General features: G+C 43.9%; 1 protein-coding gene and 1 long non-coding RNA gene across 2 annotated transcripts in view; both read right to left on the reverse strand.

The window, feature by feature from the left end:
* Positions 1–6,522: 6,522 nt before the first annotated feature.
* On the reverse strand, positions 6,523–10,903 carry LOC142660546 (uncharacterized). The gene is made up of 3 exons (XR_012850516.1): positions 10,587–10,903; positions 9,423–9,517; positions 6,523–7,030 (listed from the first exon to the last, which is right to left on the reverse strand). It is a non-coding gene; the product is annotated as an uncharacterized LOC142660546 (long non-coding RNA).
* Positions 10,904–14,053: 3,150 nt separating this feature from the next.
* Positions 14,054–25,625, reverse strand: part of LOC142660233 (uncharacterized) — a 72,242-nt gene continuing 60,670 nt past the window's right edge. Inside the window, exon 3 of the mRNA XM_075836815.1 lies at positions 14,054–14,094. Within this exon, the coding sequence (XP_075692930.1) occupies positions 14,054–14,094 (41 nt within the window). The remainder of the gene's footprint in view (positions 14,095–25,625) is intronic.

Consider the following 25,625-nt stretch of genomic DNA (forward strand, 5'->3'; position numbering starts at 1 on the left):
ATGACTCCATTAATAAAGTTAATATGTAATTTAAACCGCAAAGTGAACACCGTAAAAAAAAAATGCAAAAAACAATGGCGAAATTGCAATTTTTTTCCATTGCCCCCCAAAAAAGTCATAATAAAAATGAATCAATAAGTCCCATGCACCCGAAAACAGAACCAATCAAAACTACGTCTCGTCCCGCAGAAAACAAGCCCAAACAATCAATACATTGATGAAAAAATTAAAAAGTTATGGCCCTTGGAAAGCGACGATGCAAAACAAATAATTTTAGTTCAAAAGTGTTTTTAATGTGCAAAAGTCGTAAAACTTAAGAAACCTCTACATATGTGGTATCGGTGTAATCGTACCGACCCATAGAATAAAGGTAACATGTTATTTACGTCGCACAGTGAACGGCGTCAATTTAAAAACGCATAGAACAATGGCGGAATTTCAGTTTTTCTTTATAAACCCCCCAAAAAAAGTTAATAAAAGTTAATAAAAAAATTATATGTACCCAAAAATGGTGCTATTAAAAAGTACAACTAATCCCGCAAAAAACAAGTCCTCATACAGCTATGTAGACGAAAAAATAAAAAAGTTATAGCTCTTTGAATGCGACTATGGAAAAACAAATAAAATAGCTTGGTCATTAGGGCTTAAAATGGGCTGGTCACTAAGGGGTTAACCCTTTAGACATTTCACAGGAATTAAAGCAAAGTAGAGGTGAAATTTACAAATTACATATTTTTTAAAATACATTTTTAATACAATTTTTTTTATAACACAGAAGGTTTTATCAGAGAAATTCAACTCAATATTTATTGCCCAGGTTCTGCAGTTTTTGGAAATATCCCACATGTGGCCGTAGCGTGCTACTGGAATGAAGCACTGGCCTCAGAAGCAAAGGACCACCTAGAGGATGTTGGGGCCTTACTTTTATTAGAATATATTTTAGGCACCATGTCAGGTTTGAAGGGCTCTTGAGGTGCCAAAACAGTGAAAATCCCCCAAAAGTGACCCCATTTGGGAAACTACACACCTCAAGGAAATTATCTAGGGGTATAGTGAGCATTTTGACCGCACAGGTTTTTTACAGAAATTATTGGAATTAGGCCGTGAAAATTAAAATCTAAATTTTTTCAAAGAAAATGTAGGTTTCCACAAGGACTAAAGGAGAAAAACCACTGCAAAATTTGTAAAGCAATTTCTCCCGAGTAAAACAATACCCCACATGTGGTAATAATTGGCTGTATTGAGACACGGCAGGGCTTAGAAGGGATGGAACGCCATTTGGCTTTTGGAGCTCAAATTTAGCAGGAATAGTTTGCAGAGGCCATGTCACAATTACAAAGCCCCTGAGGGGATAAAACAGTGGAAAACCCCCCCACAAGTGACCCCATTTTGGAGACTACACCCATTGAGGAAATTATCTAGGGGTATAATGAGCGTTTGGACCGCACAGGTCTTTGCTGAAATTATTGGAACTAGGCCCTGAAAATAAAAATCTATATTTTTTCAAAAGAAAATGTAGGTTTAGCTAATTTTTTCTCATTTCCACAAGGACTGAAGGAGAAAAAGCACTGCAAAATTTGTAAAGCAATTTCTCCCGAGTAAAACAATACCCCACTGTTTAGACACACGGCAGGGCTTAGAAGGGAAAGAGCGCTATTTGGCTTTTGGAGATCACATTTAGCAGGAATGGTTTGCAGAGGCCATGTCACATTTGCAAAGCTCCTGAGGGGACAAAACAATGAAAACGCCCAAAAGAAACTACACCTCTTGAGGAATTCATCTAGGGGTGTAGTAAGCATTTTGACCCCACAGATGTTTCATAGAATTTATTAGAATTGGGCAGTGAAAATAAAAACAATCCTTTTTCTTCAATAAGACGTAGCTTTAGCGCAAAATGTTTCATTTTCCCAACAAATAAAGGAAAAAAAGAACACAACATTTGTAAAGAAATTTCTCCCGAGCACGGCAATACCCCATATGTGGTCATAAACTGCTGTTTGGGCACACGGCAGGGCTCAGAAGGGAAGGAGCGCCATTTGGAGTGCAAATGTTGCTGGATTGGTTTCTGGGCGCCTATGGGCCCAAAACAGTGGAAACCCCCCGGAAGTGACTCAATTTTGGAAACTACACCCCTCAATGCATTTACCTAGGGGTGTAGTAAGCATTTTAACCCGCAGGTGTTTTGTAGAATTTAGTGTGCACTCGATGTTGCAGAGTGAAAATGGGAGTTTTTCCATAGATATGCCAATATGTGGTGCCAAGCTTGTGCCACCATAACAAGACAGCACTCTAATTATTATGCAGTGTTTCCCGGTTTTAGAAACACCCTACATGGGGCCCTAATCTTTTGCCCTGACATTCGACCAGGCTCAGGAGTGAAAGTGTACCATGTAAAATTGAGGCCTAATTTGTCGATTTACAAAGTATTGGTTCACAACTGCAGAGGCTCAGATGTGGAATAATAAAAAGAAACCCCTGAGAAATGACCCCATTTGGAAACTACACCCCTCAAGGCATTTATTAAGGGGTGTAGTGAGCATTTTCACTCCACAGGTCTTTTCCATAAATGATTGCAATGCGGATGGTGCAAATTAAAAATTAATATTTTTCCCTAGATATGCCATTTCAGTGACAAATATGTCATGTCCAGCTTATGCCACTGGAGACACACACCCCAAAAATTGTTAAAAGGGTCTCCCGGGTATGAAGATGCCATATATGTGGAAGTAAACTGCTGTTTGGGCACATTGTAGGGTTCAGAGCGGAGGGAGCGCCATTTGGCTTTTTGAGAGCGGATTTTGCTTGGTAGTAGATTTGTTTGATTATTGCTGGTGTTTCCATTTATAATGTGGGGCATATGTAAGCTGGGCAGAGTACATCAGGGACATAGTCAGGTGGCATAATAATGGGGTAAAAAAGCAATAAAATGATCCATAGATGTGTGTTACGCTGTGAAGCAATCCTTTCTGCACAGGCCGGTGTCGCACTGATATATGGCGTCCTTTCTTATCCCCCTTTTGGTCCACACTCTGCACCTTTGCAGTTTGGGGAATTTTGCTGGGAAAGTGTTGTCCTGGTATAATACGGGCACCCTCGCTTCCAGCAGATATGTTTGGGCCCTGCCCTTCCTGGTTCCCTAATTTTAGGTCCTTGGTAAATCGCCTCTTGAAACAGAAGAAATGTTCCCCTCGGGCCGGCACAACTGCATATTTTTTCTTTCCTGACTTATTGGAGCCTTAACTAATTTTATTTTTTCATAGACGTAGTGGTATGAGGGCTGTTTTTTTGCTGGACGAGCTGTAGTTATTATTGGTACCATTTTGAGGTACATGTGACTTTTTGATCATCTTTTATCCTATTTTTTGGGAGGCCAGGTAAACAAAAAAATACAATTCTGGCATAGTTTTTTTTTAGGTTTTTTTTATACAGCGTTCACCAAGCATTATAAATTACATGTTAACTTTATTCTGCGGGTCCGTACGATTCTGGCGATACCTAATTTCTAGCACTTTTTTATGTTTTAAATTTTTTTGCACAATAAAATTACTTTTGTAAAAAGAATGTATTTTTTCTGTCGCCAAGTTGTGAGAACCATAACTTTTTTACTTTTTTGTCGACGGAGCTGTATGAGGGCTTGTATTTTGCGAGACGAGCTATAGTTTTTATAGGTACCATTTTTGGATACGTGCGACTTTTGATCACTTTTTATTCCAATATATGTAGGTCAAAGTGACCAAAAAACAGAAACTCTGGTACGTTTTTTTTTTACGTTGTTCACCGTGTGCAATAAATAATATTATATTTTGATACCTCAGGTCGTTACAGTCCCGGCGATACCAAATACGTATGGTTTATTATTATTTTTCAATAATAAAGGACTTGATAAGTGAAAAAGGGCGATTGTGTTTTATTTTATTACTTGAAACTTTTATTGTTTTCAAACTTTTATTTTTTTCACTTTTTTTTGACACTTTTTTTATACTTTTTTTTACACTTTTTCTCATGTCCCACTAGGGGACTTGACGGTCCAACTGTCAGCTTTAGTTTTTTTCTAATACATTGCACTACCTACGTAGTGAAATGTATTAGATCTGTCAGTTATTCACTGACAGCAAGCCGATTAGGCTTCGCCTCCCGGCGGGGCCTAATCAGCTTCCGTAATGGCAGAGCAGGAGGTCATTGTGTCTCCTGTTGCCATAGCAGCAGTCGCAAGTCCTGATTGCCTGTCAGGGCTGGCGATCTGCTAGCAACAATAAGATGCAGCAATCGCTTTCGATTGCTGCATCAAAGGGGTTAATGGCAGGGATCGGATCCTACCATTTCATGTGGATGTCAGCTGTAATATACAGCTGACCTCCACCGCTGATGACGCTGGATCAGCTCCTGAGTCGGCGCCATCTTGCCGGCGGCTACGGAAGCCGATCAGGCTCCGCCGCTGTACGGATCTTGACCGGCTTCCGTGCTAGGCAGACTGGGAGGCCAGTATTAGGCCTCCGGTTGCTATTGCAGCCACCGGAACCCCGGCAATTTCATTGCTGTGGTTCCAATGAGCTGCAAACAGGTTAAATGTAGCGATCACGTTTGAACGCTGCATTGAAGGGGTTAATGGCGGGGATCGAAGCTAATTTTGGTCCCCGCCATTACAGCCGGATGTCAGCTGTCAGATACAGCTGAGATCCGGCGATGATGGCACCGACTCAGCTTCTGAGCCGGTGCCAATTATTTGGCGTAAGTATATGACATTTTGCGGGAAGCACTGGCTTTCCATGTCGTATACTTACGTCAAATGTCGGGAAGGGGTTAAACTTTCAATGCATTTAAACGTCTTTTCTCCTATCCACATGGGACTGTTAATCAGTGGATACAACAACTGGGGTAATACTATCATTTTAATTACGGCTATTCGATCTGCCATAGAAAGGGGTAACCTATTCCATATTTTAATTTTTGGGTGAGAATTTTGTAGCGGGTGTCGATCCACGTAGGGTAGTCTCTTCAATCAACCCATCGGGTTGACCACCAGATCATGGGTGCAGGGGATTTAACAGGTGAGTAATGGCTGTTTTTTTCATTTCAAAACATTCCATGCAACTAGTTTAATTTCTCGGACATTCCTTTTAAGGAAATATTTATCGGGGCACAATGCACCATTTCTGGGCGCTGTATCCAATGTTTATCTGGACAGTCGCCTGGTTATATTTCTGGACTTTGTATGCACTATTTACCTGGATGCTGGGTAATAATTATGTGAGTTAGAAACAGGAGGACCTGCAATCTCATCAACATTGTCCTTTCCTCATAAAATGTTCTTCTTGAGACATCTGATGGATTACTCTGAAAATATGGCGTAGGTGCCAATCAAGGTCCAAAGGTTGACATACTCAATGGCCTCCAGGATCTGAATTTTACCTTTTTCTTTCACTAACCCATTTCTCTAGGAGTCATATATAAAGGTTGGGTCTATGGAGCCCAGATGAGCTACATTAGCAACTTTGAAAGAGCAGCCTCAGAGACATTCAGCTCCAGGATGGTCTGTGTCAGATAAGTAGTGGTTCAGAACGCACTGGACGATGTAGGTGCACGAATAGGGTCCCAACCCAATCGTAGTCAAAATAAGTATTTGGCACACAAAGCAGAAGTTTAAAGAAGAAATCTTGATTTTTTTTCAAGTGGTTGTAGATGCCAGAGGCTTAGTGCGACGCTTCGGTCATTACATGACCTTCATCAGGCACTGTGCCGTTCTGGTTGCTGGTACATCCAGTAGTTGGCGCTTCGTTCCGAATGGCGGCTGACCGCTGTAGTTGGCGCACTTGAGATTTCTTAAAACTTTGGCTTTGAGTGCCGAATACTTATTTTGGTCTGTGTCAGATGTTAGGGATGAAGTCTACAACTGGCCAGACCACCTATCTTTCCTTCGCTCTGGAAATATAGGACAGTCCACGAGGCAGCACATCATGTCTGGTCAATTCCCCTACTACTCTGTACACTAACATCTTCAAAAGAGAAGAGGAAGGTGCAGATGTGACGTTCAGGTTAGGTATTTGCAGTATTGAAGTTGTATTGTGCTCCCCTTGGAGCACTATGCAAAGGCAAAACTCCTTTATTGGCATGATGTGTAGATGGTTGGTACTCTATTTGGGTGCGCAGGCTTAGTTTGTTGTGTGCTCACTTGGCTAGGTCGGCATTAATGAGTGAAATGTATACAGTACTTTAGGAAAATACAGTGTGAGACAAAGATGATAACAGGAGCGCTCCCTAGAGTAATACCTTGAAAAAAAATGTCAATTAGTCTTCTCACCTTTTAAACCTCTTTGTTGATAAGAACATCGACTGGATGCAGTTGTCTCTCTTTTTGTAGCTTCTTGTTCTTCTGACACGGAGTACAGTATGTCTCAGGCTGGGGGATTTCTTTGCTGGACTTCAATGAATCAGTGACCATGTCCACAATTGATTACACAGGTATAATATAGATTTTATGAAAGTTCTTTGGAATTAAAACAAATTATTTTTATGTATTTGTCTATCCATTTTTATTAGAAATACAATAAATACATTGAGGTATGTTTTTATTGACATGTGTTGCTATCAGCCAGACAGGAAAAAAATATGGATGGCCTTGGGAATCTGTAGAGGCAGCTGTTCTACAGGAAAGGGAGTGCAGAGACCCTACCAAACAGGACGAGGGGAGGAAGTCCATTGCCGGGCATCTGAAGAGACTTGCCATTAAACACCCAAAACCATTGTACTTCACCGCAGCCCTGCGAATCATGGGCAAGGCTTCATTTTCAAAGACTTCTGGACAGTTGTCTTTTAATTGGATGGATCTTAAAAACCCCTTCTGGACAGTGGGGGATGGGAAGGAGGAGGTGTGGACGGATGACGTTCCGGCATTCTTAGATGGACATTAGTGGTTCATATCTGCTGCCTCTTTAGCTTTCAGGCCTTGATCTGGCACATCCCTTTCCATGGCTGACGTTCTCGACACCAGGGCTTCCTCCTGCTGATGTTGTACGGTACATTCCCTTCAGTTCTGAAACAAGAATAAATAAAATGTCCTAGTGAAGAGTTGCTCTCTTGAAGATATTCCCCGTGACCCACACCAAGACCCTTTATCTGCCAGGTAGGTAGATAGTGCGTTCTATGTTCCACTAAGATACAAAATTCACAAGTAAATCTGCTCAATTAAGATGCGGTTAACACAAAGGTTTCAAAACGGGGACATATAGGGCGCCAAGCGATGGTAGAATTTTATTTAAATACGCGTTTCTGGCACGACTTGTCCCTTTATCTGATCTTAACCTGACGAAGGGACCAGTCAAGTTTAGTCCCGGACCAGTCCGGTCCAGAAATACAGTCAAAATAAAATGGATTTTACTTTACTGTCCACGTGTGAAGTATTTGTGTTACCCGCCGCTTACCAATTTTTAAAGGGGAACTCCAAGAAAAATTTGTCATGCAATCAAAGGCGCAGTGCCCACCCAAACTACATCGCAGGATTTTATTTAAAAAATTGGCTGTTATCTATTGGATTACTCCAATATGTAAAGGCCAATATCACTAACAGCTCCTGGCTCAGGCAGCAGAGGTGGGGTCCGGAGCCGAATGGGACCCAGAGCTGCTGAAGGAGCTGGAAGTACATAAAGGGGATTTGTCCGGTGGTCTGAATACATTTTAGGGTTTGGTATTAAAGGGGTTTTCCAGGCATTATAAAAATTGTAATTCAAACTGAAAATTGCACCATTTAGCAAATACCCACCTTCTAATTCTCTGCGGCTCCAGTGCCGGCGGTTCACAATCCCCTGCCGGCCTGTTTACATAGGCTGGACCAGTGATGTCCTGTATCGGCACATGATCGAACTAGTCAATCACTGGCCACAGTGGTCACGTGCCATACTTACTTAGATCACTTCTGCAGGCGATACCCTCCCTCTATACTGTCCTTACTGCAAGGTTTTTATAGTGAGGATAGAATACAGGGAATATCTGGTACACAAAGTGTATTCTCACTAACCCTGCCCCATGACAAGCCATGCCCAATGAACCACGTTCTGTCAAAGGTACGCCCTGTCAAGTCCTGTCTCAATCCATCTGAAACCGAAGTGTCCCTAGAAAGAAATTCCAAATATTGTCACCTATGCTCTATTAGGGTATAGTATGAAGAATCAGTGCAGTAGGGTCTATATACTACTATATACACAAAGCTGCCATGTGCTGAACATTGCAAAACACACTTTTCATAAAAGAGCGTTAATTCCAGTCCTGCAGTCACCCTGATGACCTTATACTGTGCCAGTACTTGAGGTAGGTGTGCCCCTTTATATATTACTTGCAGCCAGAATTGGCACCGGGATTATCAGCTCATTGACGAATTCTTGAGGTCACATTTGTGTCTTGATGTCACCAGTCTGAACCAATCCTACACCACTTGCTCTTTATAGAATTTTCAGAAAAAAAAATACCCCTAGCAATAAATACTGCATGTAAATAATATTCTCATTACAGTACAACAACAAATAAATGGAAAAAGCGCCATATCCCTATTAGGTCCCGCGGACATCATAGAGGTGGTCCTTGACTTCCAGTCCTGCAGTCACCATGAAGACTTTGTGCTGTCAGTGCAGGCAGAATAAAGCTGACATGGTGACAATGTAATGTTTTATATGTACTACTACTCCCTGTACTGACTGATAGTAGAGAGAATGGACTAAGCTGAAGGATTCCCGACTCTTATCAATTCTTTAAATAGGGAATATGCCCTGAATACTAACCCCAAATTTATATTACATTTATAGTAGGACAGATTTACTATTCAAATTGAGACAGAATTATGGCGTACATGTTGTGCGCCATATTTATTAATTGTTTTAGACACATTTTGCGGCGTGCTTGACAAGGGGCGTGGCCTAGAATAAAGGGGTGTGTCTTAAACTAAGCCAACCAAGAGGTGGTATAAGGAAGAGAAAAGTGTCTAACATGTCTAGTAAAATCTATCATACATCGTGCACCACTGTGATAAATTTAGCGCAGTTTCTGACTTCCTTGTATCAGTTTACACTGTGTAAAACTCAGATAGTTTTAGGCCCCATGCACACTAACTTATTTTTGCGGCCGCAATTCACCCGCAAATCTGCAGGTGAATTGCGACCCCATTCATTTCAATGGGCCCATGCATACGACCTTGGTTTCCACGGTCCATGCATTGCCCAGGAACCTGGACCGCAAAAACAACGGACATGTCTTATTACGGTCGTGTTTTGCGGTACAGGCTCATAGAAAATAATGCACGCGGTCATATGCACGGCCCGCGATTTGAGGGTGGCCGTGGGTGACACTCCGCGGACGTACGAGCCGTAAGTCACGGTCAATGCACCTCACTATGGTCGTGTGCATGAGGCCTTAGTAAATCTGCCCCATGGTAATACCAGTGACAGCCCGCTCTTTCCCGGTGGGGTACAGTCCTCCGCACATCTTCATCCACGTCTCATCTTGTATGTGCCGGATACTTTTCTCCTTATACCTGAGAAGTAACAAAAATAACATCAGAAACTAAAAAAACACAATTCCAAGTATTTCTCCCCATTTCTAAAAATAACAACATTTCCTGCAGGTGAATAATGGAAAATATAAAGATATAAATATATTCAGGCCTATGTGTCTGTCCAGGGGGTCAGTGAGGGTCCTGCCTGTTATATGTGGGGAGGTCGTGCTGCACAATAACGGAGGGGAAAATGTCTGTACATCAATATATATTTGTCTCTAGGAGCCCCTACAAAGTCTCAGTGAGGGCCCTGTCTGTTATACGTGGGGAGCTTGTATACAGCGTTAGTAACAGGCATGTCACTCCAGTATAGATATTTTGGGTGCGGGTTATTCGACCTCACTGTCCATAGTTTAATTAAACACCTTAAGAAAATGGATCATCACCAAGAAGTTTTATTTAAAGGGGTACTCCCATCTTACTATTTCTCTGGGACTCACACCTATGTGGAAAACGGAGGTCTCTCCCTGACCCTGTCCTGCTTTGTTCCCACATCCCTGTCCCGTCTAATGGCTGCTGATTCCAGGTGGAGAATGACTTGGGAAAGGCCTCGCACGTCCCTCTCTCTATTCTGTTCTATGGAAGTTTCGGAAACAGCTGAGCGCTGTTGAACTATTTGTGTAACTCCCATAGTACAGAACGGAGAGAGCTGCGTGCATGCGCATAGGTGGATATCACATAAACGTCTGAGATGGAGAAAACCCTCTAAAGAGATTATTTCATTAAAGGGGTTGTACATAATTAGAAAAATAGAGCTGATATCTTCCAAAAACAGAGCCACACCTGTCCACAGGTGATGTGCGGTGTGTGGACAGCTTAGCCCTATACATTTCAATACAGAAAAGCTGCAATACCACACAAAGCCTCTGGACAGAGGTGGCGCAGAGCTTCCATTTGGGTCATAGAGAGGGTCTCCAGCGTGATACCCCCCTCTATGATATCTAAATACCCTTATAGGGCATTTCAGGTGTAACCAGAAGTTAAGGTGATACAAAAAAATATTCCATACATGAGATTTCCTTAATGGAGATATTGTAACAATAATTACTGAAAATATGTAATTGACTTTTTCCTCCATTGTAGGAATAGAACCCGAGAAGTGACGTTTTGGACTACGGAACAGTCGATCCTCCGGATGAAATGCTGTGTGGTTGGAGCGCAGTCCCAGGAGCGCTGGTGTTGTTGTGCTGATCCATGTTCTTCTTATCTGGAGCTTGTATACAGAACACGCGATCCTTCTGGTCCGACCTACTAACATATATAAGCACAGCCTAAACACACACGTAATGATATATAATAACATAACATTAACATAACATTACTATGTATCAGCCCTGATACGTCAGTCTCATCATATTTCTGGGGTCCCCCGCACACAGGATATACGTTACCTCCTGTGATGATGTCACTTCCCTGTATTTCCTGTATGACATTGCTGCTCTTCCTCTTCCCGTTTCCCTTTCTGATGTATTTCCTCTTCCTGTGTGATAAGACGTGTGCTGTTGCCTCCTGCTGTGTATAACACGAGATGTAACATGTCTTATAAAACATGTCAATAATAATCGCAGAAAGCAAAAAAGATTTTGTTCATTTCCATTCACATCAATGGTTATTTGTTTGCAGCCGTTTTTCTGAGCCGTACTTGTCTGTTTTTAGAATCAACTACAGGGAGATTTGAGATGTGGTTTGAGAATTTCTTTCCTATGTAAACCCCACCGATAAGGACAGCTAAGAAGCCTCAGTTATCAGCGAGCGACCCCATCATTAGACTAAGCAGAGTGCCCCCATACAGTGCCAGCAGAGTATTGTCCCTTAAACAGTGCCAGTATACTGCCCCCTCATAAACAACACTACCAGCAGAGACCCCTCAATAAACCATATTGCCAGCAAAGTGCCTCCAATAATTAGTGCCAGCAGACTGCCCCCAATAACCACTACAAGCAGAGTTCCCCCTCACAAATAGTCCCAGCAGAGTGCCTTCCTTTATGCAGCTACATCATGTAAGATCTTCCCTAGTTTGGAAGTCTCCAGGACAATCTGGGAGAGAAGACAAGTGTGATGTAACCTGGTTGCAGTGTGTAAATGTAGCCTGAAACATCACGTGTAGCCCCTAAGTCTATGTTCACATGTTACATATTTATTGCAGATTTCCATGGTCAAATTGACACATAAAGTATGAATGTGAATAGGGTTCTAGAAAACTGCATAAACTTGCAGCAGTAACAATCTGCAGTAGATTGTAATGCAAAGGATGCACAGCCAAATATGCTGCAAAAGCCACATGTAATATATGGAGAAATATTAGGCCTAGTTCACACAGAGTGTTTTTTTAAGTGGAAAACGCATCGAAAACCGCACCAAAAAACGTCCGAAAACTAATCTTATTGATTTCAATGGGATGCAGAGGCGTTTTTCCCACGAGAAAAAAACACTCACAGGAAAAAGCAGCGTCAAGCCCTTTCTTCAAGCGTTTCCGTCTCTGACCTCCCATTGCCATCAATGGGAGGCAAAGAAAATGGTTTTCGCAGCATTTTTGCCTGCGGTGCTCAATGGCCGTGGTCGAAAAATGCGTAAAAAATGCGGCAGAAGGAATTTTGAGGCAGATTTTTCCACCTGCAAAAAACTTGGTGAGTAAACAGGGACTTCGTGTCCACATGTGACCTACTCTATCCAATCACAGCTGTAATTCCAGCCAAGGCTGCCTAAGATTATGTTCACACCCCCCACTTCTCCTGCGGTTTGGCCGCTGCAGCCCGATGAGGAGGGATTATAACTAGAAATTGTGGATATAAAGAACATGCAGAGGTTTCTGTGTGACAGTCTAAGGGCATGACCAGACGTGGCGGAGTTCTGCATACACTGTCCGCATCAATGCCGCACAGAATCTGCGTTGCAGATTCTGTCGCGGCTTTGCCTAAAATGGGCATTAAATTGATGCGGACTGGCCGTTGCGTATTGAGGGGGAAAGGGCTTCCCTTCTCTCTATTAGTGCAGGATACAGAGAAGGGACAGCCCTTTCCCTAGTAAAAGAAAAAGAAATTCATACTTACCCGGCCGTTGTCTTGGTGACGCGTCCCTCTTTCGACATCCAGCCCGACCTCCCTGTATGACGCGGCAGTTCATGTGACCGCTGCAGCCTGTGATTGGCCTGTGATTGGCTGCAGCCGTCACTTGGACTGAAACGTAATCCCGGGAGGCCGGACTGGAGGAAGAAGCAGGGAGTTATGGGTAAGTATGAACTTCTATTTTTTTTACAGGCTGATGTATATTGTGATCGGATGTCACTGTCCAGGGTGCTGAAACAGTTACTGCCAATCGTTTAACTCTTTCAGCACCCTGGACAGTGACTATTTACTGACATCGCCTATTAACGCTCCTGTAATTACGGGTGCACACACGTAATCACCCGTAATTACGGGAGCCCCATTGACTTCCTCAGTCTGGCTGTAGATCTAGAGATACATAAGTCCAGCCAGAATGAAGAACTATCATGTTAGTAAAACCAGTACGCTCCGCAGCACACATAACATCTGCGGACTTCATTGCGGAATTTTCACTCTCCATTGAAGTCAATGGAGAAATTCCGCAATGAGTCCGCAACAAGTCCGCTACACGTCCGCAACAGCCAGTGTATGCAGCGGACACCAAATTCCGCACCACAGCCTATGCTCCGCAGAATTGTCCGCAACGTGTAAACGAACCCAACTAAAAAGCTGTGGAAAGCAATGGAGAAACGTGTACGCTGCGGATTTCCGCTGCGGACTATCCGCAGCGGAATTGCAGAGCAATTCCGCCACGTCTGGTCATGCCCTAAGGCTCTGTTCACATCTGCATTGGGGTCCCGTTCTGACGTTCCCGTCAGAGGTTTCCGTCAGAACAGGACCCTGAGCAGACACAAACTGACACCGACGGAAACCAGGGGTTTCCGTTTCCATCACCATTGATTTCAGTAGTCGACTAAGCTATTGCTTCCGGCAAAACGAAGGGTCCGGAGCACAAAAGAGACAAACGGAAACCACGGGCACCGGCTCCGTCACCATTGAAATCAATGGTGATAGAAACGGAAACCCCTGGTTTTCGTCGGTGTCTGCTCAGGGTCCCGTTCTAACGGAAACCTCCGACGGAACGTCAGAACGGGACCCCAACGCAGATGTGAACAGAGCCTAATATGGATGAGAAAGGGGAGGTGGGACTACTCATTTATTATGCCCTGATACTGAACTGGTATTACTAGTATTATACCCTGTTCTATGAACTCTACCCACTGGAGTACCCCAAAGATGCTTGTACCACTGATCGAGGTGCTATGTGTTTTGTAGTAAAATTAAATTGGTATTTGATTATTTTTTTTACAGTTAATATTTATTAAAAATTCTGTTTTAAAGTTTTTTGCCTGGCAGTGATAGTTTGATATTTGTCCAAAACCTATTTATTTCCATTTTTCATGGATATTATGAGGTGGGACGACTCACCTAACCAGTATGTTCCTGACGGGAGCTGCATGCGTCCATCTCATCAAGTCCCCGATCTCCTGGAAGCTCCACTTTGTACAGATCCTACAATGAAAATCTATGCAAAAAGTTTACACAAAAAAAACAGAAAATTCTACTGCGGAACCAGGATTGTTGTTGTGTGGCAGGGCTGCACCTCGGAGGTAAACAGTGAAATAGCGCCCCCACCTGCATCACCATAGAGTGGCCATGTGGGGTAGAGAAAAGATAGCAAAGAAAATATAGAAAACCTTTATGTTTACATGTAGTAGAAATCTATTTAATACAAGTGAATAATATTTATAAAAATCGTAATCACATGCTGCGTTAGGCCTCATTCCCACGACAGGGTTTCCCGGCCGGGTGCCGGCCGTTCATAAATCGGCCGGCACCCGGCTGCATTAGGAATAATAGACCCCTAATGGGGCTATTCACACGACCGATTTTTTGACGGCCGGGGAAACCGACCGTCAAAAAATAGGACATGCTCTATCTTCGGCCGGGTACCCGGCCGCCCGGCTCCCATAGAAGTCTATGGGGCCGGGTAATACCCGGCCATCACCGGGATGTGTCCCGAGTGATGGCCGGGTTTTCCGGCGCTTGCGCTCTATCTCCTCCTCCTCACAGCGCAGAGTGCATGTGAGGAGGAGGAGTTGATGCCATTCTGACGAATGGAATCGCTGTACACTGTGTTGCAGGGCCGGGGTGTACAGCAGGGGAAGGGAGCGCTGCGCTGGCTCCCTTCCCCTGCTTGTTTTAAAAGCACCCTGGCCCGGCGACACCTTCGATGGCGCCGCTAGCAGCTGCTGCGGCTGCTACTACTGCAGCGACGCCACTATCGCAGAGCAGGGAGGTATCTCCCCGCTCTGCTATGTGCTAGCCGCACTTTAGCTCCTTGAAGGAGCGGAATCCCCGTGTTTTCGGGGATTCCGCTCCTGGACAGAGCGCTTGATGTCTCTGTCCATATCTGGGCAGTGACATCAGGGGAAACTCCTGAAGCGGAATCCCCGAACACATGGGGATTCCCCTTCAGGAGTTGCCGCTGATGTCACTGTCCAGATCTGCCCGGCCCGGATGCAAAACTTTATGCAAACCGGCCGGGCAGAATAGCCGATTTTACCGGCCGGCACTCGGGCTCGGCCGCGACCCGGTTGTGTGAATCCCGCCTTAGGCCTCATTCACACGACAGGGTCCGAGTGTCGGCCGGGAAAATCGGCCGTTTTTGGCCGATTTTCCCGGCCGGTTTGCATCCGTTCCGATTCCGTTCCGGGCCGTGTTGCTGTTTTTACCGGCCGATTTGGACCCGATTTGCATCCGGTTTTTTCCCTGACCGTTTTTTAATCGGATTAATTTTTTGCACTTTACTTATTTTTTTATTATTATGTTCTGTCCCTCAAAGGTCAAAAAAGACCTTTTTGGAACTTTTAATATTTTTTTTCTTTCTTTTACACCATGTTTTTCCCTGTAACTGGAGCTGCACAGCAGCCCCAGTTACAGGGGAAATCAGCCCTCTCACAGTGACGATTGTCACTAATAGGATTGTGCTAGGTCTAGTAAGACCCAGCAGCAGTCTGTCACTAACGGCACCCGGCGATCATGTGACCAGTCACATGATCACCGGGAGGAATAGAGACAGCACCGCTGCTGTCTCTATTTCTATACACAGCGTTCATTGAGCGTTGTGTAAAAAGACATCGTAGAAGACAGAAGCAGTGAAAGCTGCTTCCATCCTCTCCTCAGGGTCCCCGGCAGTCACGGACAGCCGGAGACCCGACATTCAGCTGCCCGATCGCGCGGGCAGGAAGTTAAAACCCGAGCCGTAAAAAGTCTATGGCTCGGGTTTTAAGGACCCTGACCGCTGGCCATAAAAACACAGCCAGCGGTCGGGAACCGTAACAAGCAGGGGAAGGGAGCCAGCGCAGCGCTCCCTTCCACCTGCTGTACACCCCGACCCTGCGACACAGTATCACCAGCGTAGCTATTCGTCCGAATGGCATCAACTCCTCCTCCTCACATGCACTCTGCACTGTGAGGAGGAGAGAGTGCGCGAGTGACGGTTGACCCGGCCATCACTCGGGACACATTCCGGTGATGGCCGTGTATTACCCGGCCCCATAGACTTCTATGGGAGCCGGGCGGCCGGGTACCCGGCCGAATATAGGGCATGTCCCATTTTTTGACGGCCGGTTTTCCTGGCCAGTCAAAAAATCGGTCGTGTGAATAGCCCCATTAGGGGTCTATTATTCCTAATGCAGCCGGGTGCCGGCCGATTTATGAACGGCCGGCACCCGGCCGGGAAACCCTGTCGTGTGAATCCCGCCTTAATTCTGCAGTGTATTACTGACATACCTACCTACCTGCACTCATTATATTACACTTATCCATTATATACCTACCTGCACTCATTATATTACACTCATCCATTATATACCTACCTGCACTCACTACATTACACTCATACATTATATACCTACCTGCACTCATTATATTACACTCATACATTATATACCTACCTGCACTCATTATATTACACTCATCCATTATATACCTACCTGCACTCACTATATTACACTCATCCATTATATACCTACCTGCACTCACTAGATTACACTCATCCATTATATACCTACCTGCACTCTTTATATTACACTCATCCATTATATACCTACCTGCACTCACTATATTACACTCATCCATTATATACCTACCTGCACTCTTTATATTACACTCATCCATTATATACATACCTGCACTCACTATATTACACTCATCCATTATATACTTACATGCTGGCCCTTTAAGAAACGGCCTGGGCCAGCGCGCACTTGGGATCCGGCTGCCGTGAGCAGGAGACATCAGTGGACGTTAGCGACCTCGTGGTGGAGGAGGCTGTCAAGCAAGGTACAGGATCCAGCGACGGAGACCACTGGCAGGAGAGGGACCTGCCGCCAGCGTTACAATAACTTTACCCCAGTCCTCTGCAGTCCAATCAATATACTTAAAACAGGATTTCAGTCTGTCCTTGATGTTTTTCTTGGAGAGAAGTGGCTTCTTTGCAGCTCTTCTTGACACCAGTCCAGCCTCCAAAAGCCTTCACCTCACTGTGCGTGCAGATGCACTGACAGATGTCTGAGGAAGCTCTGCACTGATGTTGAACCGATCCCATAGCTGAATCCTCTTTAGGAGAAGGTCCTGGTACTTGCTGGAATTTCATGGACACCCTGAAGCCTTCTTCATAGCAAATGAACCTCTCTCCTTGAAGTACTGGATGATCCGATAAATGGTTCATTTTGGGGTAAACTTACAAGCAGCAATGTCTTTGCCTGTAAGGCCCTTTTGATGCAAAGCAATGATAAGCAAGTTAACGACATCCACCGGGATCCGTTATATGTCAATGTGGTGATGTATCTAGACGACATCAAGATTTTCTCACCCGCTTTGACTACACATTGGAAACGTGTTCGACAGGTCTTTCAACGGTTGCTGGAGAATAAGCTCTGTGCAAAGTTGGAGAAGTGGGTCTTCCAGAAATCCTCCCTTCCCTTTCTAGATTATATAGTCTCTGACCAGGGATTGAAGATGGACACCAACAAAACATCTGCTGTGTTGAACTGGCTTTGTTCTCAGGGTCTCCGTGCAATTCAACGCTTTCTGGGATTTGCACATTTCTACCGGCAGTTTATTCCCCACTACTCTTCATTACTGGCGCCTATTTCAGCTCTTACAAAGAAAGGAGTGAATGCCAAAAATGAGACCCAAGAGACCAAATTGGCATTTCTTCAACTCAGTCTGTCTCTGCCGCCCCTATATTGCAGCATCCGGACGTCTCCAAGCAATTCTTCTTTGAGGTGGATGCCTCTACTATCGATGCAGGTGCAGACCTGACGCAAAAAGGTCTTACCGGCAAGACTGTCACCTGCGGCTTCTTCTCCTAGTTATTTTCTCCTGCCGAGAAGAATTACTCTTAGAGATCAGGAGCTTCTGGCCATTGAATTGGCATTGGAAGAGTGGAAACATCTGCTAGAAGGGGTCATGCATCCTGTAATTATTTTCAGACCACGAATATTTGGTCTATCTAGACCGCTCAGCGGTTGAATCCGCGCCAGGCCAGGTGGGCGCTCTTCTTTGCCTGATTTGAAATTCTGTTACATTTCCGTCTTGCCGAAAGGAATACTAAGGCTTACGCTCTGTCTCGGTGATTTGAAATTCACTTGGTTTTTATTTTTCCAAAGTACAATACAAAAGTATACAACATCCCAATGATACAGTCTCACAGTGTTGTATACAGAACACAGAAAAAGCTTGCACCTTTAGATATCAGAAACGTGCCTCGGACGTTGACATACTGACATATTAACAGACAAACAAACATAAAAACAGACATACAAAGAGTGGTGGTGATAAATACAAGCAATTATACATATGAGATGTCAAAAAGGAACAGGATGATGCAGGATACGAAAACCATGTATAAGTTAGCACAGATACATTCACAGAGTGACAGAGTTCTTGCGGAGCAGAAGTTGAACATGGGGTAACTCCGTCCAAGGGGCCCATTGAGACAAACACTTCTGCCTATAACCTTTAGATGTAGCAAAGTGCAATTCGTAATAGAAGTGAAGATAAACCCTGTTTAGCACCTCCGAGAGATTCAGAGCCTCAGCTGTTTTCCATCTCTTGGCTATATGGAATCTGGAAGCGATAAGAATATGGCTTATTGGCCACCTATATTCTAAAGGGATCTCATCCATCTGCATATCAGTTAAAGCCAATGCAGGGGAAGGTAAAAGTTCTGCTCCCATTAATTCTGATATGTAGCGGAAGATACGCTTCCAGAATGGGTAGACTGATTTACATGTCCACCATAGATGAAATATATGCTCCACATTCCCTCCAACACAAAGGAGAAGCCCTGGCTTGCATATGTTGTAACAGGTGTGAGGTACCAACGAAACTGAATTTTCCTAACGGCTTCTATATGATTGACACATTTGGATATCCTATGTGAGTGATGTAAAGCAGCCCTCCAGTCCTCCTCCGAGAACTCCCGACCCATATCCGTCTCCCACTGAGACATGTATTTCAATTTGAAAAATGAGCTGTGGGTGTTTAAGGACAAGTAAGCTGAGGCCAAACCTTTCAGCGATGTAATATCCGAATCTATCTCGGTGATTTGATGACTCTGATCAAGTGAAACATATTATATTGATCCTTCTCGCATCATTCTGGTGGCTCCGGTCCTACTGAAGGATATCCATCATCGTAAAACCTTTGTTCCCTCAGCCAGAAGAAGGACAGTGCTTTCCTGGGGACATAACCCTAAACTGGCCGGTCACGCAGGAGTGCGTAAAACCAGAGAGCTCATTTCTCATCAATTTTGGTAGCCAGCCATGGTCCAGGATGTTCAGGACTATGTGGCTTCCTGTTCCTTCTGCTCCCAGAACAAGACCTCCAAGTCCAGACCACCTGGTCTTCTTCTACCTCTTCCAGTCCCTGATTCTCTGTGGCAACATATTGCGATGGACATTGTGAGGGATCTACTCCTTTCATCCAAATGCAATACCATCTGGCCGGTGGTAGATCGCTTATTCAAAATGGCACATTTTGGTCTTTTGTCTTGTTTGCCTTCTGCTCCTCATCTTGCCGGTCTCTTTATACAGCATATATTTCGCCTGCATGTTCTTTCCCATCATATTGTTTCAGGCCACGGTGTACAGTTCACCTAAAGATTTTGGAGAGCTCTGTGTGGCCTGCTGGAAGTCAAGTCAGATCTTTCTTCTGAATACCATCCACAGTTCAATGGCCAAGTGGAGAGGGTCAACCAGATCCTAGAGAACTTTCAACACCATTTCAGGCAACGTGTCCGCTAGTATCAATTGTATCAGTTATTACAAAATGTTTCTTCACATTTAAGTGTTTTATCTGCTCCTGGGGCGCAATCGCCACCTCCTCAATTTGCTGCCTTCAGTCCTGGATTGCATCTTCCAACTCCTCCACGTTACAAAGGCGACTCCAAGCCTTGTAGAGGATTAAATCAATGCACAATCCGTTTTGAGCTAGTAGCGCAGCAATTAGCTTCCGACCACGCTAAGGTAGCCAACATCTTGTCTCTACTGTCTGGTGAGGCGCAGGCCTGGGCTTCACCTCTATGGAAAAGGAAAAACCCATCATCTTTGTTATCCAAGAATTTTTCACGACTTTAAAAAAAGTCATCATCTGCTTCTTCGTCACTACTCCAGTAGGACAATATGCCATCCAGTTTTGCACATTATCCACAGAGTTACAGTGGAACATTGATTCTCTTGTCGCTATGTTTTGGAAAGGTCTGGCAGACCGCATCAAGGATGAACAGGCCCTGTATTAACTACCGAGGTCTTAATGAAATCACGATAAAAAAAAAAACACGTTTATTTCCAAGCTCTTTGACTGACTGCAAGGTGCTAAGATTTTCACCAAGCTAGACTTACGTGGTACTTACAATTTGATTCACATCTGTGAAGGGAATGAGGGGAAAATCATGTTTAACACTAGAGATGGAAACCATGAATATCTAATTGTGCCTTTTGGTCTCAGAAATCCCCCGGCTGTCTTTCAAGAACATGTTAACGACATTTTGCAAGATCTATTATACGGCTGTGTTTTGTTATATTTGGATGCCATTTTTGTTTTCTCCCTAGACCACTATACTCATCGCAAGCAATAGAGTCTTGTTCTGCACCGACTTACAGAGAATCATCTATATGCCAAGCTTAAAAAATTGCTTTTTGAGTGATCCAGACTGTCTTTTGTAGGATATATCTCTGATCAAGAAATTCAAATAGATCCAGCAGTACTTAAATTGTCTAGTCCCCATGGACTCAAAGCCATACAACAACTTCCTGAAGTTACTAATTATGATCGACAATTAATTCCTAAATTTTCTTACCTGGTGGCACCCATCTCTGCTATCACCAAAATGGGTTTCATTGCCAAAATTCGGACTTCTAAAGCTGTTTCTGCTTTCCTCAGCCTTAAACAGGCCTTCTCCTCTGCCTTAGTTCTCCATGGACCGGACTACAGTAAAACCTCCATCTTGGAGAAGCAGGTCTCATCTGTAAGGAGTGCGTGCTGTTCTTTTTCAAAAAAATTCTAAAGCAAAAACGCTTTCCTGTGGATTCTTCTCCAATGCCTTGTCCCCTACCCAGAAAAATGATGGCATTGGAGATCAGGAACTCTTGGCCATAAAATTAGCTCTCGAAGAATGGAGACGTTTGCTAGAAGGTGCTCATTATGCCATCACTGTCTACACCGACCACAAAAATGTATTGTATCTGCAAACGGCATATAAACTAAACCCTCATCAAGCAGGTTGGACTTGGCTTACCAAGTTGCTCTGGTTGTACTGTAATCTGGTTCGTAGTTGACTGTTTTTTGAAGATGGCACACTTTATTCCTCTGACCGGCCTTTCTTCTGCTAAAAGTCTGTCTAATCTCTTCAGTAAACACATTTTTCGTCTGCGATGACTCCCTAAGCATATCGTGTTCGATAGAGGAGTGACATTTACTTCAAAGTTCTAAAGGCCACTCTGCAAGTTGTTTGAAGTTAAGTTGGATTTTCTTTCCGCCTACCACCATTAATCTAATGGAGAATTGGAATGGTTCAACCAGGTTTTGGAAAACTTTTTCAGCAATTTTGTGTCCGCACTTCAAGATGACTGGACTAGTCTCCTTCCCTGGGCAGAGTTTGCTTATAATAACTACACCTGGGAATTCACACCTTTTTTCTTGATTTATGGACAGCATCCAAGAATCCCTCTGCCAGTTCCAACACTGTCCAAAGTTCCAGCAGCCAGTTTCACTCAATTCTTGCACAAAGGGCAGGAGGCCAAGGAGTCTATAAGTAAAGGAGTAGGCCGATTGAAGGGAAATGCATACAAGAAGTATAGAGTTCCTCCACAATTCCACCCAGGAGACAAGGTCTAGTTATCCACCAAGTACATTTGTTTGAGGACCCACTGTTTTAAATTGGATCCTTGGTTTTCTACAAGCTCCGACTCCCACAGTCTTTGAAAACTCCCAAATGTTTTCATGTGCCTCTTCCCAAGTCTCTGTTCCGGAATCACTTCTCCAAGAAGTTTCCTCGTTCTCCTGCTTCCTCCACTCCTGATAGAGAGTATGAAGTCAATGGGATTCTGGGCACCAAGAGGTCCAGAGGGAAGCTCCGGTACCTGATCAATTAGAAAATCTTTGGTCTGAGGAGAAATCTTGGGAACCTGAGGAAAATGATCATGCTTCATCTCTCCTCTGGAAATGTTGTCTTCACTTTCCCCACAAGTCTAAAAAGAGGGGGCATAAGGCTCTCTGCGGCTGCCATATACTTACCTCTACATGACGTCCTCTGGCTCCTGGCCACCACCACATACCTCCATCACTATGTGACATACACCTACTAACCCACACTCACTATATTACACTCATCCAATATATACCTACCTTCCTACCTGCACTCACTATATAACATTCATCCATTATATACCTACCTATCTGCACTCACTATATTACACTCATCCAATATATACCTACCTATCTGCACTCACTATATTACACTCATCGATTATATACCTACCTACCCAAACTCACTAATTTACACTCATCCATTATATACCTACCTATCTGCACTCACTATATTACACTCATCCAATATATACCTACCTATCTGCACTCACTATATTACACTCATCGATTATATACCTACCTACCCAAACTCACTAATTTACACTCATCCATTATATACCTACCTATCTGCACTCACTATATTACACTCATCCAATATATACCTACCTATCTGCACTCACTATATTACACTCATCGATTATATACCTACCTACCCAAACTCACTAATTTACACTCATCCATTATATACCTTCCTACCTGCACTCACTATATAACACTCATCCATTATATACCTACCTATCTGCACTCACTATATTACACTCATCCAATATATACCTACCTATCTGCACTCACTATATTACACTCATCCAATATATACCTACCTATCTGCACTCACTATATTACACTCATCCATTATATACCTACCTACCCAAACTCACTAAGTTACACTCATCTATTATATACTTCTTTGCACTCACTAAATAACACACTTCCATTTTACACAAACCTACCCACACTCACTATATTATACTCATCCATTACCATTTATTTTAGCCTCTTTAGGGCTCTATGTGCTCTGACCCTTTTCTAGGGCATCTGTTTTTGGCCCCACGCAGGCACCATTTCAGTGGTCCTCGGGCACTATTTATATAGTCCTTACTCGGGAACCATTTCTATGGTCTTCATCTAGGTACCATTTATTTTGCCTCTTTAGGGCTCTCTTTTTTTTGGCCCTTTTCTAGGGCATCATCTGTTTTTGGCCACACGCAGGCACCATTTCAGTGGTCCTCGGGCACTATTTATATGGTCCTTTCTCGGGCACGATTTCTATGGTCCTCATTTGGGTACCATTTATTTTGGCCTCTTTAGGGCTCTATTTGTTTTGACCCTTTTCTAGGGCATCTGTTTTTGGCCACACGCAGGCACCATTTCAGTGGTCCTCGGGCACTATTTATATAGTCCTTTCTCAGGAACCATTTCTATGGTCTTCATCTAGGTACCATTTATTTGGCCTCTTTAGGGCTCTCTTTGTTTTGGCCCTTTTCTAGGGCATCATCTGTTTTTGGCCACACGCAGGCACCATTTCAGTGGTCCTCGGGCACTATTTATATGGTCCTTTCTCGGGCACCATTTCTATGGTCCTCATTTGGGTACCATCTATTTTGGCCTCTTTAGGGCTCTATTTGTTTTGACCCTTTTCTAGGGCATCTGTTTTTGGCCACACGCAGGCACCATTTCAGTGGTCCTCGGGCACTATTTATATAGTCCTTTCTCAGGAACCATTTCTATGGTCTTCATCTAGGTACCATTTATTTGGCCTCTTTAGGGCTCTCTTTGTTTTGGCCCTTTTCTAGGGCATCATCTGTTTTTGGCCACACGCAGGCACCATTTCAGTGGTCCTCGGGCACTATTTATATGGTCCTTTCTCGGGCACCATTTCTATGGTCCTCATTTGGGTACCATTTATTTTGGCCTCTTTAGGGCTCTATTTGTTTTGACCCTTTTCTAGGGCATCTGTTTTTGGCCACACGCAGGCACCATTTCAGTGGTCCTCGGGCACTATTTATATGGTCCTTTCTCGGGCACCATTTCTATGGTCCTCATTTGGGTACCATTTATTTTGGCCTCTTTAGGGCTCTATTTGTTTTGACCCTTTTCTAGGGCATCTGTTTTTGGCCACACGCAGGCACCATTTCAGTGGTCCTCGGGCACTATTTATATGGTCCTTTCTCGGGCACCATTTCTATGGTCCTCATTTGGGTACCATTTATTTTGGCCTCTTTAGGGCTCTATTTGTTTTGACCCTTTTCTAGGGCATCTGTTTTTGACCACACGCAGGCACCATTTCAGTGGTCCTCGGGCACTATTTATATAGTCCTTACTCAGGAACCATTTCTATGGTCTTCATCTAGGTACCATTTATTTGGCCTCTTTAGGGCTCTCTTTGTTTTGGCCCTTTTCTAGGGCATCATCTGTTTTTGGCCACACGCAGGCACCATTTCAGTGGTCCTCGGGCACTATTTATATGGTCCTTTCTCGGGCACCATTTCTATGGTCCTCATTTCGGTACCATTTATTTTGGCCTCTTTAGGGCTCTATTTGTTTTGACCCTTTTCTAGGGCATCTGTTTTTGGCCACACGCAGGCACCATTTCAGTGGTCCTCGGGCACTATTTATATAGTCCTTACTCGGGAACCATTTCTATGGTCTCCATCTAGGTACCATTTATTTGGCCTCTCTAGGGCTCTCTTTGTTTTGGCCCTTTTCTAGGGCATCATCTGTTTTTGTCCACACGCAGGCACCATTTCAGTGGTCCTCGGCCACTATTTATATAGTTCTTACTCAGGAACCATTTCTATGGTCCTCATTTGGGTACCATTTATTTGGCCTCTTTAGGGCTCTCTTTGTTTTGGCCCTTTTCTAGGGCAACATCTCGTTGTAACCTTTCATCTACAGCGTAATCTCGCGAGATTACGCTGTGCTCTACTGTAACTACCATAGACACATTAACGAAGTGCAGGGATTGTGAATAGACATCCCGTGGAATGTCTATTCACTGTCAAAACTGTCTTCGGTATTGTTAATGTGTTAGTATAAGACAGCACATAGCGATCTAAAAGGATCCCTATGCGCTGCCTAAATGAATGGAGAGGAGTGCATGACGCTGATTGGTCAGCGTCATACACTCCTCTGTACAACGCCCACTTGGTCTGAAGTAAAAACACGCCCACTTGGGCATTAAGACACTCATTAGCATAAATCTAAAATCGCTAATAAAGTGGTGAAAATAGATCGTTTTTTTTAAAAATAGAAAGCATTACTGTCACCTACATTACAGCGCCGATCTCCTAATGTATGAGATTGGGCACTTATAATGTGGTGACAGAGCCTCTTTAACCCCCTCCCGCTGTGGCCACTTTTGACCTTCCTGACAGAGCCTCATT

Source organism: Rhinoderma darwinii, chromosome 9 (assembly GCF_050947455.1).
Source record: "Rhinoderma darwinii isolate aRhiDar2 chromosome 9, aRhiDar2.hap1, whole genome shotgun sequence".
Classification (NCBI taxonomy): domain Eukaryota; kingdom Metazoa; phylum Chordata; class Amphibia; order Anura; family Rhinodermatidae; genus Rhinoderma; species Rhinoderma darwinii.